Source organism: Trachurus trachurus (genome assembly GCF_905171665.1).
Source record: "Trachurus trachurus genome assembly, chromosome: 6".
Taxonomy (NCBI): Eukaryota; Metazoa; Chordata; class Actinopteri; order Carangiformes; family Carangidae; genus Trachurus; species Trachurus trachurus.
The window spans coordinates 19,546,133-19,566,010 of NC_139897.1; the positions used below are offsets into that span (position 1 = coordinate 19,546,133).

General features: G+C 43.2%; 1 protein-coding gene across 1 annotated transcript; it reads left to right on the forward strand.

The window, feature by feature from the left end:
* Positions 1–9,376: 9,376 nt before the first annotated feature.
* On the forward strand, positions 9,377–19,360 carry LOC310986874 (immunoglobulin superfamily member 22-like; the record flags this gene model as incomplete). The annotated part of the gene is made up of 25 exons (XM_083972977.1): positions 9,377–9,563; positions 9,863–9,997; positions 10,642–10,778; positions 11,730–11,829; positions 11,950–11,986; positions 12,342–12,513; positions 12,746–12,859; positions 12,988–13,150; positions 13,668–13,780; positions 14,029–14,191; positions 14,923–15,207; positions 15,314–15,438; positions 15,558–15,699; positions 15,780–15,987; positions 16,067–16,155; positions 16,237–16,539; positions 16,786–16,959; positions 17,182–17,310; positions 17,406–17,702; positions 17,796–17,884; positions 17,982–18,174; positions 18,315–18,617; positions 18,720–18,868; positions 18,967–19,147; positions 19,293–19,360. The coding sequence occupies 25 exons, from the start codon at positions 9,377–9,379 to the stop codon at positions 19,358–19,360; spliced, it is 4,056 nt and encodes a 1,351-aa protein (XP_083829103.1).
* Positions 19,361–19,878: the final 518 nt, after the last annotated feature.

Genomic DNA, 19,878 nt, shown 5'->3' on the forward strand with positions numbered 1-19,878 from the left:
AACATTCCCTAAATGAACCTTGTAGTTTGTTAATTACACACTACAGTAGGCTATATGTGGCATGTATGACGACACCCAGCAGAGACGCTCAGCAGACGCGCTCGACTGCCACCAACTGGCCAAAGAGAAAACAGCAGCGAATACAGCAAGTGAGACAAGTGAGTCTTTGGAAACCTGCACATGAAGTAAGGTTTGGTCATGTTTAAATCCTCGGGGACAAAAGAGGATGTAGAGAAATAACAATGTTATACCTCCATACTACATCTCTCCATTCATAAGATTACGTTTGGACACACTGCACAGGTTTATATCCATATGTATTTTTCACACATCCACTCAGGCCTGTAAAAATGTACCATCAGTGTACAAAGCAAAAACATCAAATCGACTTACTAATGTATCATTCACATTAGGTTGACAGAATGCATCCAACTTGTGGATTATCCCAGGTTTAATACATAAACAATCATCCCTCGCTGCAGCCATGGTAAGCTGTTGATGCCAATATCTAGATGGGAAGGATCAAAGGACACGAAACCTGGCCTATAAGAATACGACCTCAATTTAGTTTGTCCCAGCTGTGCCTTCAGAATCTGTCCGACCACAAACCATAATCCTCCATCGTCCATGGATTAATAATGTAATCTTCAGAGCAAACACGGGGCGTAAATGAAATGCTTAGGTATTCATCTGGGCCGTATTGAAATGAGTACTTGGTGGATGACCTCAGCCAAACATAATTTACACTGAAACAAAAACTTCATGGCATTCACCTTGCTTGGGCTGTTGCAGGGAAAACTGAAGGTATTTCATCACACACACACACACACACACACACACACACACACACACACACACACACACACACACACACACACACACACACACACACACACACACACACACACACACACACACACACACACACACACACACACACACACACACACACACACAGGGTCTGAAAGTCATCCAAAGTGTGTAATCAAACAGTTTCATATACTGTTTTTTTCTTCTTCCTCCCTTGGCCGCAAGACATTATCATGGGCCTTTTGAGGTCCTGATTCTATTGTTCTTTATGTTTGATCGTCTGACCTGTTTTTGTCAAACTCAAGACAAATACAAACTCTTCTTTCCACACGGTTAGTGTACCTGATGTTCTGTCTGTGTGCTCCTGTTGTTTGTGTTTTATCCAAGGGCAGGCAAGCATCCAGAGCACAGCAAGGGACCTGCACACTTTTAACTCACATTATTGGTAGACAAAAGCTTCACACGCTGCACATGGCTCCATTTATTGGTGAGCAGCACAAAGAGAAGGTGTGAATTGGGTAACAGGAAAGCTTTGTTTATTATCTGAACCATGTTCACATTTAGGCGCAGGGCTTTTTTTCAGTTTCAGCTTTATCTCTTGCTGTTTTCTCTTGCCGTCTCTCCTCTCTTTCATGCCCGCAGAAACATTTAGCACCTAGGTCCCACCCTCCAGGGATCCGTACGCTTGGATCCAGGAGGAGGCGGTGTGCAGAGGAATGATACGGACACAGAGGGTGTTCAAGGTGGAGGCTGATAGAGGTAGAGGAGCTGCTTCCTGCTGGGGAATAACAGAGAGCGTGCCCACGGGGGAGCAGCGAATGCCCAGCTGGCTGTGACGGGGTGTCAAAGTGTGGCACAGAATGATGGTTAAGATGCCACTGAGCACAACCGAGGGGTAAGGCATCACTGGCGTGGGATTCAGTATGCACAGAGCATCATCTCGAAACGTCATGGTGTTTGCATTTTCAGTGGAGAAGATGTGATGCAGGCAAGCAAGAGAGACAGAGAGAGAAAGAGAGGAGAAACTGGCCTCTTTATCAAGGCTGCCACAGCTTTAATCAGTAATTCAGCGGATTCAAGACACACAGCTTCCTAAAAATGTCTCTCCTTTGACTAATCCAGCACCTGCTTGTCGGCCTTTGTCTGTCTCTGCCCGCCTGTGTGTCCCTCAGCCTTCATCTCCTTCGGTCTCCCACAGACACCCAACCTTCCATTTTCCTGAGCACTGGGCAGTACAGCAATTTGCAGGCTTTGATGAGAGGTCTGAGCTAAAATGTCACAGGGATTAGGGGTTTTGCCTCCTGCATCCCGCCGGATCAGTTCTGGCTATACCCTCTTTGCCTGAGCCTCTTCTTCCTCCTCCTCCTCCTCCTCCTCCTCCTCCTCAACCAGGTTTCTGCTCTGCTGTGCCCTATTGAATTTCCTTCTTGGGGAAATAACATTTCGCCATGTCCACCGATGAGCAAGGAGGGAAATAGGAGGAGACGGGGAGAGGTGAAGTGAAGGGATGAGGAGACATGAGGAGAAGAGATGAAGAAAGATATATTGAGGGCAGCATGACTCAGGGGAGAGGAGATGATACGAGAAACAGGAAAGAATTGTTTCAACATTGTAGAAATGCATGCAAATAGGTTTTAAGAATACAAATACAAAGTTTTGTTAAACGTAGAGAGTAAGAGTTATGGTTCCATACACACAAGTTTGAGAAGTTAAATCGTGTCTGTATTTACTCAGACATACACACACACTAAAGACGTATGCACTCTTGCAGCTGTTTCCTCCGAATACGGTTAGACAGATTCGAAGATTAGATGTCTCCCGAGATGTGCAGCTTAGATGGAGCATTTAACATCACATCTTTACAGCTGCTGCCATATTGAGTAGCATTCTGCAGGGGTTTCTTTGACTGTGTCCACGCAAATCTAAGAATAACACAGGGCTCCCATCGGTGCTTGAAATTCTTGAAAGTTGAAGAATTTGAGGGGGAAAAAGCAGCAAGACCTTTACAGTTTTGAAAATAGACATACACCACCTATGTCCTTTAAAGTACTTTAAAAATAGGAATGCATGCAAGAGACCACATAGTCCGCCGTCACTGAGCGCTGTTCACAGTCAAGCAGCCGTCTCTTTGCAATTGTCAGTGAGCTTTTGTAAAGCCAGCAAGTTCTCACTGTAATATTCAAACAATGCCATATCTGATCTTTGAATTAGAAGGAAATTGGCCTTTAAAATTCTTGGAAAGTCCTTGAATTCAATGTTTAAGAAGATGTGGGAACCCTGATGACAACCCTAAATACACTCACTAGCACGCCTTAACCTTCGCCATGCTTCTGTGTGTTGCTGTGGTGAATTACACAGCAAGCTGCATTCCCATGTGAACAGGTGAAGTGGCCAAAAACACAGGCGCAGTAAAAATAGCTCTGCTGCCAGTGTTATATCAGCCATAATAACCATGTAAAAACCTCTTCAGCTTTCTTACTTTTTAAAGTGTCTGTTTTGTGGGTACTGTCACGGGGAAGAGTGCACTATCAAAAGACATCATAGGAATGAATTTTGTTGACAATCCTCTGGCCTCCATCTTACAGTAAAGCAAAGATTGTATTCATCATGAAGCCACTGAAGCAGCTCGAACAACTGAGACCAAAGTGACTATTGTCGCGACAGTATCTGTCTGTCATCAAGTGAATATCCACGCTTGGCCTCATTCTTGGATTCAATGCTGACAGAATAAAAACAGCAATCGTGTCAAAATAGAATTCAACCAACTTATTCATTATGTTTTGTGCTGTGAGTATAAATGTATAAAAAGAGAGAAATCTAGGTCATTTCTCCATCATTAGTATGCCAGCCAGGTGTAGCACAAAGAGGATTAGAGGGAAGTAATGCCAATGGGGCTCTCTATGTCTACCGCTCCTTCTTCCTCTAGATCTCCCTCTCTCTCTCTCAAACCAAACAATCACACTTAAGTGCTCCAGCTGTCACCTCAAAGCGCATATCCATGACAGGTAGTCTGGACTTGTAATAAAACATTCATGCATTACCCAGCTCCGATAATGAGCTTGTTTCAAGTCCATCAAACAAGAAATATTCCCTAGATTTCAATCCTGACATTGTGTGAGACCATAAAAGGGAGGGCCAGCTAATCAGTCAACAGGTCCTGCACACTGGTATGAAGTATTTTCCCTCTAGCCAGAAAACATTGTTTTTGAAGTGAGAGAATAGTGTTGAATTTATCTAATTAGTGCCACTGCCAAGGGGCTAACGCTCTGAGGCACTGACCTTTATAGCTATGGAGAAACACACAGGACAACAAGAATGACCTCTAGGCAGTGACCTCATACAGGTTTGGTCTGGAGGTTTGGTGTGCTTTTGCTTTTCTCTACAGAATATGAATCCAGAAAACTTTGAAAATGTTCCGATAGAGAATGAATGGGAGGAACATTTATTTCAAACATCTACTGCTTCTTCATACTTGGGCTTATTAAGAGACATAATTTAAACTTTAAAATGTAGACACAAGTCTTGTCTATTGATGTGATATTCCATGTGATGGTAGGTGTGAATTAGGAGCTTCTGAGTGAGGCCAGTCCCATCCAGCTGCCCTCTCACTCCAATACAAAATTTTTAGTTGATTTCAGGAGAGAAAGGGCAATTATCTTTTAGCTCTCAAGGCTTTCCAAAATATTTACTCTAGAAACACCAAAAAACATATTAACATGTTCGGGAAGGCCTCCGGCTGCTCACAGTCTGCTTCTTGTTCTAATAGGAGCTACTGTTTTGTCACAATAAGTCCAAATGTGAGACCATTGCTGAGAGGTCTGTGCATGGAGGCCAGAGGCACAGCTGAGACTCATTCATTAATTAGGGAGTCCTCTTATAGTTTCTTAACTGCTGACGCATTTTCCCATACATTTCTATGATCTCTGTGAAAGCAACCAGACGCACACACATGACTTTGTGTGAGAACAGCCTGAGTTTGCCAGGTCCTACATTTCAACTGATTCTCACTAAGTAAAGATTAAGCTGCAGGGGAATTGCCGTTTTTTTTTTTTTACAATCTGGACCTTATTTCTAGCGTAAAATATGATCATTTACTCACCCAGATGGTGTCATTACGAGTCCTGCGACGAAATTAGATCCAGCTGAGAGGAGAAAAAAAAAAAAAAGATCCAGCCGAGAGCCGCGTATATCCATGCGAGCCTACGGGGCAGCGACAGCCTCTAAATAACACATTATCTGCCGCGAAACTCGTTGGTTTCACCAATATTTTGTTGTGATACGCTAGTGCTATTCCCCTCTGAGTCCGGGGTGACCTGTTATCAACATCCGGGGTCCGTAGGTTGACCTACTAACCTCTGACCTGGATGCATCTCTGAGCGCCGCGCGGCTTGTTTGTTTACCTGAAAGTTGCTACTGCTATGCTAATGCTAATGCTATGGTTCGTTTCTGCATGTTTCCGATTTGTCAGAACAAAATGACCAGCTGGACGAAGTTCAGCTTCCACAGGCCTCCTCTCCGCAGCCTGGACTTACTAAAGCTCTGGCTAGTTGCGCTAAAAATGGACCCGAAAGCTAGCCTGACAAGCCAGACTATATCAGGAGCAAATATATTTGCTGCCGCTAGGGTGCGTCTAGATTTCTAGGCTAACAGTTACCCGAAACGGTCGGAGATGTCATCATCCAGGTCAGAGGTTGGTCAACCTACAGACCCTCCAAGGAAGGACTTGTAATGACACCAAAGTTATCTGGGTGAGTAGGCTAAATGATCGTATTTTATGCTAGAAATAAGGTCCAAATTGAGAGAAAAAAAGGGGGGTCCAGGCTGACACAAAGGGGTTTTAAATCAGATTATTAGGAACATCTAGGATGTTTGCAGTGTTAATCACTTTGTTTTACTGTTAAGGTCCAAAACACACACACAAATGCACACAGACACTGACAGAAAGACAGTCTTCTAGTTTTTCTTTGACTAGCAGGTTGTTCAGAAAAAAAACAAAAAAACCAGATCCTTCACAGAAAAGTTTATCGTACAAAAACACGTGTAAACATTTACACAAAGCATTTGTTGCCAGCAAAGCAACTCCAGTCATTGTGTGGAGGTAGAAAAACATAAAAGAAAAAAGAAAAACTCAGTGAAATTCAATTTTATTGCAGTGAAGCGCAATGATTGGTTATTCCAAATGTAGGCTATAATCACATTTGAATCAGTTAATCAGTTACAGAAAAATGCCTCAATATTGTCAAAAAAGAATTAGTCCATTTATGAATTTAAAGTGTTTTATAGTCATGTTACATTGCATAGAGCAGAGAGATTTTTTCTGACCAATTTCTTTTTTCGCCGCAAATGACACAGTGCCATGGAACTTTCCTGTGTCTAAGACATTGGAGTCACCGTTTTGGCCTTTTGATCTAAAGGAATACATTTTCATAGCAGCAAATAGAAGCCAAAAACATTAAGACTACTAACAGCTCACTGCTGGTATATCAGTGTCCTCCAGTAGGATGGTGAGCTAACACAACACAGTCACACAGTCTGTATGTGGCAGCATGATTGTGGCTTCATTTTTCATAGCCTAATATAATGTACTGGTATGGTTATGGTATTATTAAATTAGCTGTATTTTCTGTGCTTATGTGAAAAGTAGGTCAAAGCTTGTCATGATGTTGCATTTCATAGACTCTTTATGATCATATTTACTGTAACTGAGCGGATTTAAAAGGTTTTTATTTGCCCATTATAATTTAACTAAGAATACCAAAGCTGCTGAACCTACCGATGTTTTCCTCCCAGGTGAGAGAGAACCCAGTACAGTGTGGGTGTATGCTTCAAAGTGTCACAATGTTCTTGCCTATTTAAAGCTGTCAAATAAAAGTTGTGGAGTACAGAATACAACATTTCCCTCTGAGTGTAGTGGAGTGGGAAAGTGCAGTGTTGCATTAAAATAGAAAGAACTCAAACTGAAGTATCTTACAACGTTCTTCCATTGTCTTAGTGGTCCTGACTGACCCACAAGGTCTAATAAAAAAAAATGTTAGAAATTGCCAAGGCATAGGCTACTGGGGAGGAAGAGGTGTGGTATCAGCAAGCTAATATCAGTCGTGATTAGTTTTGCTAAGTGTAACTTATTAAATGCCTTAGATACTTTACACAATTTGATTGAGAACCTCAGATGGTAGGCTACAGTAAGAAAGTAGAAGGGATTAGATAAAATGGTAGATGGCAGATAGCTTGTTTAGCGTTGTTAGCAGCTGCTACCTACACCTACAGGGACTTGGGGGCAGGAGTCCCAGGGAAAGAGGAAGGCAGATGAAGAGTGTCTGCCAGATGGCAAATAAATTGTACTGTTTAGAATTACAGGTTAAAAAAAAAAGTATATCCAAATGTTTCAGCCTCACTCAACTGTTGTTTACCTCTTTCTGTTCGCAGGGTCCAAATCTTCAGGGTGGTCTGACCCTCCATAGCTTGAATTTGACTGGCTTTGCATTCAAAGACATTTGGACTTTTTGATGTCATACTACACAATTTAAATCCAGAGATCACGAATAGTTTAGTTCACGGGTGCATCACTTGTCTGATGGATCGTTGCACTATCCTCACCTTGATCCTATTCTGTGCTCACACAAACTCACACAACATACTAAGATATACCGGCACCAGAGAGGCAAAATATAGCTACAAGTTCATACATCAGCACACCATTTTTAACCTTTATTTAACCAGGCGAAATCAATTAAGAACATGTTCTTATTTACATTGATGGCCTGACAAGAGGCATAAGCTAAACCATGATAATGTCTAACTTATGTTTATTATTTTGTAGTGGATGTCAAAATGCATGTGGCATGTGTTGCATATCTTCCTTTTTAAATGATGCCCTGAAGATATGCGTCAGAGGCAGTGCCTGTCTCCATCACCGCATGCTATGTGGAGGACGTTAACGTTTAAAAATACTAGCCCGAGATGTCCCAAGGTGGACCTTGAAAGTAACTGACCTGAGGGAAATATTAGCATGATGTATTCATCTGGCACAGTACAGGCCCGGCAACCCCAGAACATATCAGAGCCTTATTTGTCCAGAGACAAGACACGGCAGGTGTGTAAGCTGAATGCCCCAGCCTTGGCTCATCCACCAAAAAGGAACCAAGAAAACAGGGGAGACTGCGCTGGCAGGATCCTGCAGTGAAGGAGGCAGCGTGTGGATTAAGAACATCATAAGAGGAGACATTTGGGCTGGAAGCAGTTGAACCAGAAACCTGTGGCGACGACTAAATCTGTGAGAAAGTAAAGGCTTTGCTGTAACAAGTAAGTTTGGTTGGCTGTTTCTAGTTTTTTTCTGAAATACTGTAATAGAGCCAAGGGGGGAGTAAAAAAAATCCTTTTGCAATTTGCCATGCTGGATGCTGTGAGAGTGGGAGACAGAGACCAAGAGAGAGAGAGAGAGAGAGAGATCAAGGACACTGAACAAAGAGATATAGAGGGTAGAGAAGAGATGTTCTTGTGTTCTACTTGCAGTGAGACAGCAACCTGTTCAGCAGCACTTTGTAGCTTCAAGTCACTTGCTATTCCTTTAGACTGTTATACCATCAAAGAGTTTGCTGTGGTCGCTTAAAAACAGCTTCCTTTGGTAAGTATCAAAGCTTACAGAACTAATTAGTTCACCGACTCCAACATGTAGTGTATTTGCTGCAGGAAGCAAAACTCACATTAATACCTCTTGGATTTACATGTTTTATTTATTAGAGTCTTATCTTGTCTTAAATTCTTCCTTTGGTGGCACGTGCAGTGTACGTGCTGAAAGCAGGCTGTCATTGAATTTGTTTTTAAATATAATTTTACACGGGCATGTAAATATAGGCAACATACGCGGTCTCCTTCCTTCAACCACTGGAAATATGTATTTAATATGTGTAGACAAACATATACACCAATCCCCAGCAGGCACACATGCAGGGAAAAAGAAGTAGGGCCTGGGCAAGAGAGAGCAAATCCAAATTTAAAGTAAGAGAGGAAAAGCACAGTTCATCAATGGTAGAAACACGGCACTTTATCTCGCCCAGCAGGTGTGTGGATTACCTTTTTTAATTGGATCTTTGTAGGAGACTAGCAAAGGCAAAGGACCATTGTAGTCACTGTTGAAAAGAGGATGATAGAGCAAGGAAAGGGCAGGGGACGGGCAGAGGAAGGGTGGTGAGTATCAATCATTTTTGGTGCGTGCTCTTGAAAACACAAACCTAATTACAACCGAGACGGAGCGCAAAGGTGTGTTTGTCTCATGCACGCGCACGCATACACTCACACACATGCTAATACGCAAACGCAAGCCCCACAAGTCTGCCCTGAATATCCTCTTTGGTTATCTGAGAACACCATTAGCTGTATAAGTGTGTGAGTTTAGACAGGGTGGTTAGGATTGTCCTCTGTCCCTCTGGTGTCTCTTATCTACAGGAGGCAATATGTCAGGACTCAACACTGTCAAACACAATGGTACCCTGTAGTATTGTCTACCCTTTGTAAAACTCTCCTTTCACATCTCAATTTATGTCTAGGCTTAGATCGCATCACCATCATGGCAGCAGAACGACTCCAGGCCACTGGAGGCAGAATGGAGCAGATGGAACAGGAGCTGATGCAGATGTCAGAGATGCAGATGTCCTCCTCCTCTTCCTCCTTCTCAAGCTCTTCAACCTTTAGTTCCTCCACAAGCTCCTCTAAGCTGCGAAAAGTGTCCCAGGGCTTGTCAAGGACCATGGAAGGTATGAATTATTCAGCAAAACCATCATCTCCCCATCTGCCATGCTTTGTAATGTAACATTTTTAATTATGATATTTAATGTTTTACCTGTTCCATTGTGTAAACAATTACTTTTTTTCCACTTAAATCTCAGTGAACACTGGGGACTAAAGTTTTGCAGATCAACAATAAAGCTAATAGCTTCATTATTCAGTTCTATAGTGCAACAAAAACCATAATGTTACATCTGATGCAAGGTTGCTGTAGTATAATTTGCCTGTTTTTGCTTGTGTAATGTGAATGTCCTTTCTACTCCCCCAGAGCACTCTGGGGTTCAGCGTAAGACCTCAGCTGTGGCAGAGTCTTTCAGCCAGGTACAGAAATCCCCCCAGATCCCCAAAGGAGAGTCTGTCCCAGATTTTGAGGAGAAGCTGCGCCCCATCACTGCCCAAGAGGGTGAGGTGATACGCACACTTTCCTCTCACAGCATTGTGAAAATTCTGAAAAAACCCACCCCCCTCTGCGTCCCCTAATGTGTCTCTTACAAATAACCGTGAGCCCTTGAGACTAAGGGAGAACTACGTGCCAGCTAATTTTAGATCCCTGCCCACAGTTTGCCTCGAAACTCCAAATGATAGAAACCGAACTTCACTGGGAAGTACTGGAAGTCGTGTTGTATAAACTTTAACAGTCTGTGAGTAAGAGTGAAGGTACTGTAAATCCTCTCTGATGAGAGTCCTGACAAAGACACACAAAAAAAGCACAAAGGCACAAGCATAACCCTGTTCACCCTGGCTGGCTATACCTGTGAATTATAGATTAAGAGGCTTGTATAAGAAAGCCTGTCACAAAATGCAGAACACTGCAGAGCTGCCATAGCATTAGCATTCATGTGCTGACCTTGGTTGGCTGGTCTCAGAAGGAAAACAGGAAGAGGAGAGAGAGGTATTTGATCTGATGTATATTGAACTTTCATTCTCATTGCTCCACTATGCTTAAAAGACCATCTGGCTCTTGGTAATGCGAATAGCTAATGATATCTTATAATTCCCAAGATGAAAACGTGCACTGGCTTCATCAGCCTCTATTGTCATCCACAGGAGAGAATGCAGTGTTCAAGGCCAAAGTGATGGGGAATCCCCAGCCCAGTGTTACCTGGGAGCGAGCCAGCGGGAGCCCACTGTCTGACGCCACTAAATCTTTCCATGACAACATCAATAATCAGCATATACTCAAGGTTTGACCACCACTACTACATAGGTCCTTGTGTTCCTCATTGTGTCTTTGGTTTTGCTTGTGGGGATTTGCGCCATCAGGACTCAATATATCAGCAGAAAAATATATCATATTCATGGGGTCGTTTAATCTAACTGTACTGTCTCAACTAAGCTATTATTTTACTACTGTTTCTATTATTTACAAAATCAGTCAGCTTTATATTTATTATTTCAGTCACGCAACACAGCTTTTTATGTATCTATGCACTCTGTTTTTTTCTAGTTGCTTCATTGAAGGCTGATTTTTTTTTTATCTTTTTTACAAGTGTCTTATTTTCATGAAAAAAATCCATCATTTCTATGCACAGATGTTGCTATTTTTTGTGTAAATTGAGCTCAGGTACCTCTTTTTAGGTATCCACCTGCATCTAAATCCAAAAGTATTTCCCCAGACACATTATATCGTCAAAATGCATTGCTCCCAAAAAGGTAAATGTGACCATAACAGAGCAGTACCAGAGTAGGGCGGCTATCACTAAGCCAAGGGGGTTCTGACATCGTGGTGCTGTCTACTCAGACAACACGTCATGCATCATGAGGAAAAGTAGGTAGAAAGGGAGGAAAAAAACTCTCTGATCCTTTTTATCTATAACCACTCTGGAGTGGATTTAGCGCTTTCTCCATACCAGCCGGAGAGCTTAAGTGAAGCTTAAATAGCTATTATAAAGCAATTAACTTGTGGGTGCTGACATATGCATCTCCCCTTGCCATCTGTTTCTCTGGTGAGGGATGACTGTTAAGTTGCAGTGCTACATGTTTGCTGTGTATTTCTAGCTTGACAGTGCCTCCCTTTGCTTAGAATAAGAACTGCAGTGAAGTGACCAGAGAATGTGACGACAGCCTGACAGTTTTAGTCTTGTAGCAGACATCAGACAAGCAGTAATGCCTGTAATGCATTTGCTCCACTTCAGATCAAAAACTTGGCCTTGGAGGATTCAGACGTCTACAAGTGCATTGCTTCTAACAAGCACGGAGAGGCCACTTACTCCATATCTCTTATTGTTACAGAGAGTGAGTGCAGCTATTTCATATAATACATTGTGTGAATCTGTCTGGTCCTGATAGTTGTTTAGTTTATGTGCTGTTTTCACCCAATGCCTCAGGTGAAAGTTTCACTGTCTTTGTTTCTAGATCCAGCGTTGGACTTCAAAAAGATGCTGAAGAAACGGTAGGAACACAAGGGCTGTTGTCTAATACTAACCATGAAACTCCTGAAACCTGTCAAGGTGTGATGGGGCTTTCTTTGATCCACCCCCAGACCCTTTTTCCTTTTTTTCTTTTTTTTTTTTTTTTTTTTCTTTTTTTTTTGGTTGAATCCAGAAATATCTCCAGGACGAGATTTAAAGAACTCCATCGTGCACAGGTGTTGCTGCAGGGGCAGGGGAAGAATCTTTTGAGCTGTCATCACACATACGCATACACTGTCAGATATACATGCACACGAGCCTGGCGCACACTTTTATAAGTGCATGTAAACATTCATGCACACTTATTTCCCGGCTGAGATTTTTCTCCTCGTGCAGCAGTGTGGAGAAAAGAGAGGAGAGGAAGCCACCTACAGAGGAGGAGATGTTAAAGATCCTGGCTGGAGCTGACAAGAAGGACTACGAGAGAATCTGTGCCGAGTACGGCTTCACCGACTTCAGAGGCATTCTTAAGAAGCTGAAGGAGATGAAGAAGAAAGTGGAGGTGGAGGTGGGCCTGTCATACAGAGAGCTTGTTCATATAGCACAGGATCACATACGGAAGAAAAGGGTCTGAGATATGCTGCGAAAAAAACAGCTTAAAATAGCGCAGAATGGCATAGGCATGTTGCATAACAACACTCGAGTCATCTAATGTAAAGACTCTTTGCAGTGACATGTTGTCAGTTTTGTGATTGGACTGTGTGTAAATAATATTTTGTGCATTTTTATAATTTCACCAGATGGTTCGTGTGTTGAAGCCCCTGGAGGACATCACAGCCAAAGCTGACACCAACGTTGTTTTCGACACCATGCTGGAACTGAAGGATCCAAACACCAGGATGCAGTGGTTTCTGGTAAACCCCTGTCTGTGACAAATTAATATATGTATACATAGAGCACAATACATACATAATATATATACCTTTACATAAACCACTTGTGAGTTTTCCTCCCTCATCCAGCAGTTTTATTTACGATTCAGGGCGGGGAGCTGTTGCGGATCCAGTACTCTCACGGGAAATACGAAGTGAAACAGATGGGAACCAAGCACATGCTGTGCATCTCCAGCGTGAGGCTCAGTGACATGGGAACCTACACTCTGCAGGTTGGAGACAAGAGACTGTCAGCCAGGCTTAACGTCATAGGCAAGTGCAGAACGGGACTCAAGTCCTTCCCACTGCTCATAACTTGGAGAGGCAATGTCATCCTTGATAGGATTTAGCTACTCTCTGTGTCACTCTCATTGCTTTTATGTGCTCTCTTTTTCTCACCATTTACAGCTCTCAACACCTGTGCCATGTGGTGCGCTGTCACTGAAATGATGTGGATTTAGGCTGTTTAACAGAAAGGGGCACATTTCGTTTTAAATAAGCATAATAACCTGCCTATCTGTGACTGTTATCCCTTCCATTTGGTGTCACTTTCCTATCCTATTTGTCATCTCTCATTTCATCCACAAGACAGAATGATGACTTTGGAGCTTTCTTAGCCATCTTATATAATTCTGAACTCCTACATATCAAAGACTGCATTTCCAGCCATCTTACAACAGCTGTTATCTGGCACTGAATCATTTTCAGTGACATGGCATGATACATTTTAGATTGTATACCTCAAGTTTAAATAACAGTTTTTTCTCTCTCTCATATACCTGTCTTTCAGATGAACCTCTGAAGTTTCTGTCAGACTTTAAGCCCCAAAAGGTGACAGAGCGTCAGACTGCCGTGTTTGAGGTCCGTCTCTCCAAGAAGACAGATGCACCACTCATCTGGAAGGTTTGTATCTGACTCAAAAAATAATTACACTTTAATGGAATTATATAATATTCTGTCACATGGCCATGGGTTATATTAAGAAATGTCTTTCTAGGAAGTTTTCCAGGAGTTTTTGGCATCAGCAGTAGGTAACTTAGAGGAAAAAAAGAAAAGAAAAAAATTCTAGAGAGATAAGAACACCAGGGTGTATAACCTGATTCAAGAGTATTATGGAAATTGTTTTCCCACAAGTCTCTGTGTTTTTCCAGGTAAAGGGAAAAGAAGTAAAAAGAGATGAAAAGTTTGATGTATCCTTGTCAGAGGATGGTCTGACCTACACCTTGAAGATTAAAGATGTGAAAGTTAGTGACACTGGAGACTACACCATCAGCATCGGGGACCTCACTGCCACCGTGCCACTTTTTATTGAACGTACGGACAACCATTGGGTTTTACTACCATGAAAAAAAAACTTTTTATGTGTGCTTTTTATTTATTTATTTATTATGTTTTGTTTTGTTTTCCCCAAAAGGCCTTTGTCTTCCTGTTTTAGTCGAGCTAGCATTTCTAAGGAAACAAACTTCCCCCCTTCACACACAGAGGAGATGAGCAGTTACTGCCTCTTTTTTTTTCCTCCCCTGAGATAAGAGGCTCTGCTCCTTCATAGCTGTGCTAAAAAACATCATTTTCCCCCTACCAAATGAAGATGTATGTGTAGCATAATAAATCCTCCCTCCTAGTGCTGACTTGAAAGTAATCCAACCAAATCCCTCCTCACAACAAGCTCATTTATTACAGCTCTGTCTAACAAGATGCTTACTTGCCCAAGGTGCAAGCTGGGGCATGTAAATATCTTCACAAGGACATGTGGTTGTCCTCTGGGGTTGCAGGAACAGAAGCATCATCATTGAGGTTGCGCTAATTACAGTTAGTCATGAGTAGACTATCTCTCTTGCTCTTTTAGTACTATAACGAAGGTCTACTAATGTGGAGGAAGTATGTTATGAACCAACCTAATACTGGTAGTGGGCACACGATACATAAAATGAAGCTAATCTTGCATGTGCTTATATTATAGAGAGTACAGGGTTTGGGTTTGGACATTATGCTGGTAAAGGCCAAATTGACATTCAAGTGACAGTTGGTTTTTGCCCTTTATTCAGGGATTCCTATCAAGTTCACCAGCCACTTGAAAAACGTCCGCGTGCAGGAGAGAGCAAAGGCCCGTCTGGAGTGTGAGATGAGCTCCAAGGACCTGCACATTCGCTGGCTGAAGGATGGGTGCGACATCACAGCAAGCCGTCGCTACATCTTCATGCACGAGGGGAAGAGGGCAGAGGTTATCATCGAAGACTGTGAGCTGACAGACGAGGGAGAGTACTCCGTCGTCTGCACTCAGGACAACGACACACATGAATACGTCTCCTCTGCCAATCTAACCGTGGATGGTGATAATATATCTTTCTGTCTGTGTAGAGTTATTTTACGTGTCAGCCACCTTGTGACACTGGAGCAATACCGCCTGATTAAGCTCTTTTCTCCGTGTGTTAACAGAGCGCTTTGCCTCGGTGAAGAGCGGCATGTCAGATGCTCAGTGTCCTACAGGCTCCCCCGTAGAGCTGTGTGTAGTTCTGGATGACGAGAAGGTGGATGGAGTCTGGCTGAAGGATGGGGTGGAGGTGAGAGATGACATTAGAGGGGATGAAAGTGTTGAAGCCCTCAGTTGCTCCGTCCTTCTCGTTAATTACAGTGCTGTGATTTTGCACCTTTTCATTTGAAAATGTTGTGTTGTGACAAGATTTCAGAGCTGAGAGGCGTTCAGGTGGTCAAACAGGGAGCCGTCCACAAGCTCATCTTCTCTGGTGTGACTGACACCCATGAGGGCAAGTACACTTTCAGGGCCAAAGGGGCCGAGAGCGAGGCCGTGCTCACCATCGCAGGTCAGTGTGTGTGTTTATATGTGTAAAAAAGTGTAAAAAATTGAAAGAAACTTATACAAGTATATGAACTCCTTTTCTAGACCCTCCAGAGATCGATTCCTCTGTGTTAGATTTGCTGGGCGCCCAACCTGTGACTGTTAAGGCCGGTCAGACGGCCACTATAAAGATCCCCTTCAAAGGTAAACCACTTCCCAAGATCACCTGGTACAAAGATGGTGTGGAAGTCATGGAGGATGAAAGAACTAAGGTGGAGAGGACGACAGACAGCACCTGTCTTGTGCTCAGCAGGTGAGTGAGCAGATCAAGCTCAAATAAAGTAAAATACAAATACACATTATTTCTCAAAACTTCCTCTCACTTCACCTAGATGTGTGCGAGAAGACAGCGGTGCAATTATGTTGCGTCTGAAGAGCGACTGTGGCACATCTGTCGCCAACCTGCACCTGAACGTGATTGGTGGGTGACAACACATTTGGGAAAGAAAAGCAAAAGCAGATCATTTGAAACACTCACCCCATGTGTTACTACATTCTTTAGACCATCCCAAGCCTCCTCAGGGGAAAGTGGAGTTCCTCGAGCTATCGGAAAGGTGCATCAAAATGAAGTGGAAGGCTCCCCGGGACAACGGGGGTAAGCAGGTCACTAGCTTTGTGATCGAGCGGCGCCTGGCAGGTAAGAAATCCTGGAACAGGGTCGGCGAGGTGGAGAGCAGCGCCACCGTCTTTAGTGACGACAAAGTGGAGGAGGGCCAGGTGTACCAGTACCGCATCAGAGCTGTCAACGCAGAGGGAATGAGCGAGCCTGTTGAGACAGAGGAGGTACGCGCTGGAGAACCCATAGGTGAGGGCTTATGACATCTAACCTAAGCATTAATTATCATCATCAATGTCCTTATCAAAATCACTGCTCAGATCATCCAGAGACAAGTGTTAAAGAGAGTTAGAGAGAAGGAGCGCAGAGGTATTCTGCCATCACACTTTAAATTGTGGGTCATCTTCACCATGTAATAATTATGCCACTAAAATCCACCACTTCATAATCAAACTCATCTTCTGCTCTGCATATGTTTTAAATCCACCTACCCAGAACCTCCAGGCACAGCATCCCAGCCCCAAGTGTCTAACGTTACTAAGAGCACCATGACAGTGAGTTGGACTCCTCCAGCCCACGATGGAGGAGCTCCAGTTCAGGGCTACATTCTGGAGAGGAGGAAGAAAGGCAGCAATTTGTGGCTGCAAGTCAATAAGGAGCTACTCACAGGTCAGACTCAGGGACATATTGTACATCAAGTTATCATGTTGTCAGTTGCCAGAGATTTGATGCACTTTTTTTTATATGAATTCAATGAAATCATTACCTTATATATACATACATACATACATACATACATACATACATACATACATACATACATACATACATACATACATACATACATACATACATACATACTCTTTGTATGTCCATTTTTATTGATTTCAGATTCAAAATTCATAGTGGATGGGCTGGTTGATGATGTGGAGTATGAGTTCAGAGTCAGCAGTGTAAACAGAGCGGGAGTGGGCAGTCCTAGCACCATTTCTAATGCAGTGGTTGCCAAAGACCCAATACGTAAGTACTTCACTTTCTCTCCATCCCTACCTCCCTGTTTTTGTATTATTTGAAACTATCCAATGCAACTTTAAAAAAAACATTCCCCCCTGTAGGTGCTCCTGGCTTGGTGAAGAACCTGTGTGTGTCTGATTCCACAAACTCCTCCATTTCTCTGAGGTGGACAACTCCAGACCAGGGAGACGAGCCCTCTGGCTACATCCTAGAGGTACGCTCTGAAGATGCTAAAGAGTGGATGAAAGCCACGAAGATCCCCATCGCTGGTACTTCTTTCACCATGGGAGGACTTAAGGAGCGGATGAAGTACCACTTCCGTATCCGGGCTGTCAATGAAGGAGGGGTGGGGGAGAGCATCGAGCTGTCGGAGGGCGTACTAGCCATGCCTCCACCTGGTAACATGACTCCACTCTCTTGTAATCCATTCGCCCTTTTTCTTTTCATGACTTAACTTTACTTTTCTGTGATTTTTATTTCTTCCCATTCAGTGGCACCCAGGTTTGATCTCCAGGGAAAGCTGAAGAATCAGATGGTGGTTCGAGCCGGGACATCGCTTTGTCTTCACCTCAGCTTCACTGTCAGACTTAAATCACCTACTCAGATTTTAGTAATATTCCTTTGAGGCACAGGACTCCCATCAAATAAATTCTTACTGTCTCCCCGCACCCTCACAGGCCTCCCCTCCCCCAGTGATCACCTGGTTGAAGGATGGCATCCTCACCACAGGAAGAGAAGTCATCACCAAGAGCAAGAATAGCTCCCAGTTCCTCATTTCCACCTCTCAGCGGTCTGACAGTGGTATCTATCGTGCCCACCTGAAGAATGACTACGGAGAGGCTCACTATGATGTTAATGTGAGGGTTACAGGTACGAGGTGAAAGCTGGGTCATTTATTCCTCCTCTCCTTCGTCCTGTAATGGTTATTTGATGTATTTTGCCACACAAATAACTTCTTTCATGACTTTGTGACACATCCTCCTCCTTGTATGCTCACCTCTTTTCATCAGATTTTCCTCGACCCCCTAAGAATGTCCATCTGGAGGAGGAGGTCCCGGGCACAGTGACCCTGCAGTGGGATCACACTCCAGATCTGGCTGACGACAACGAGGGTGCACATTATGTCATCCTCAAACGAGACACCAGCACTGCCTCCTGGTTCACTGTGGCTGAATGCGTCTTCAGCAGCAAGTACACCGTCACTGGACTGCTTCCCGGGAGAAAGTACTACTTCAGGGTCATTGCACAAAACTCTGTCGGGGACAGTGATCCCCTTGACTCCAAGGAACCTTTCATCATTGCCAAGGAGAAAGGTGAGTGAGCATTTATTATTATATCAATGTCAAATCAGTACTTATCCTGATTGCAAATATAAATGTATGTCTGTATTAATCTCTATGAATCTCTTCAATAAGAGTGCATCAGCAGCCTGCGGTTCAAAGAATACACCTCACCACAGCGTCAGGTGAAGCCGACTTTCCTGCTTCCACTAAAAGACCACGCTGTTCGAAGAGGACATGACTGCACCATGAGCTGTGCCTATCAGGGCATGCCAACTCCACAGGTATGATAGACTCATCTGAGCATTTACGTATAACTGACACATTTGTGCGAACTACCCGCCAAAAACTAATGATAAATGTTGGTGATTCCCTTTTGTAGGCCAGCTGGTATAAAGGAGACTCAAAGATCTCCGACTCCCCTCGGTTCTGGCACAGCACAGCCAACGGGGTTTGCACCCTGGTCATTCCCACCTGTGGAGCCAAAGACGGTGGAGAATACACACTGGTGCTAGAGAACCCTCTGGGGATGGCCAAGTGCTCCTGCAAGCTGGTGATCTTTGGTAAGTTTTCAAGGAACAAGGGCGAAAGTGGAGAGGATTGATGGATTAAAAGTATATTATATTAATATATTAAGTATATAGCATAGTATATCACACTTTCTCTGAGCAAAATCTTTACCTCTCTGAATGTCATTGTGTCTTCCAGACAAGGATGACAAGGGTCTGTTGGAGAGCCTGACCAAGCAGGCAAACAAAGAGAAGCTTATTTTGTAAGACGCTTGAACTGTTACCAGGACAGATTCACATTGATTTGCAACAGACTTTATGCTGCATGTACTGTTACCACTTACAATAATTTTAGAAAGAAACAAAAATGTTTACAGACTTCAATTCTAGTTTGATTTGATTTGTTAAAATGATTTTTTTTAAAGCTTTCAATTGTCTTCACTAATATCTTCTGGCTCCGGTACTTTGTTTGACCACTAGAGGTCAGACGTTCACCCACCCATGTGCAGACTGGCTGCTTCAGGAGAAGATTATGGTTTAGTGTTTTAATGGGGGTGCTGATGAGGATGTGGTGATTCATTTGTTCGCTTGCTCTGTCAGTATAAGATTGTCCTTTCTCTATAAAGTCACAGATGCTTTTCTCTACATAAAGGAATTTGACATTTATCTTTCCCTCAGTTCTTCCCATCTACACTTGCTTCACAGAACTCCCAGTACAAGGTCACATGCCATGTCAGTCACGCTGAATGGAAAGTTTCTGTGTCTCCACAGAGCACCAAGTCCAC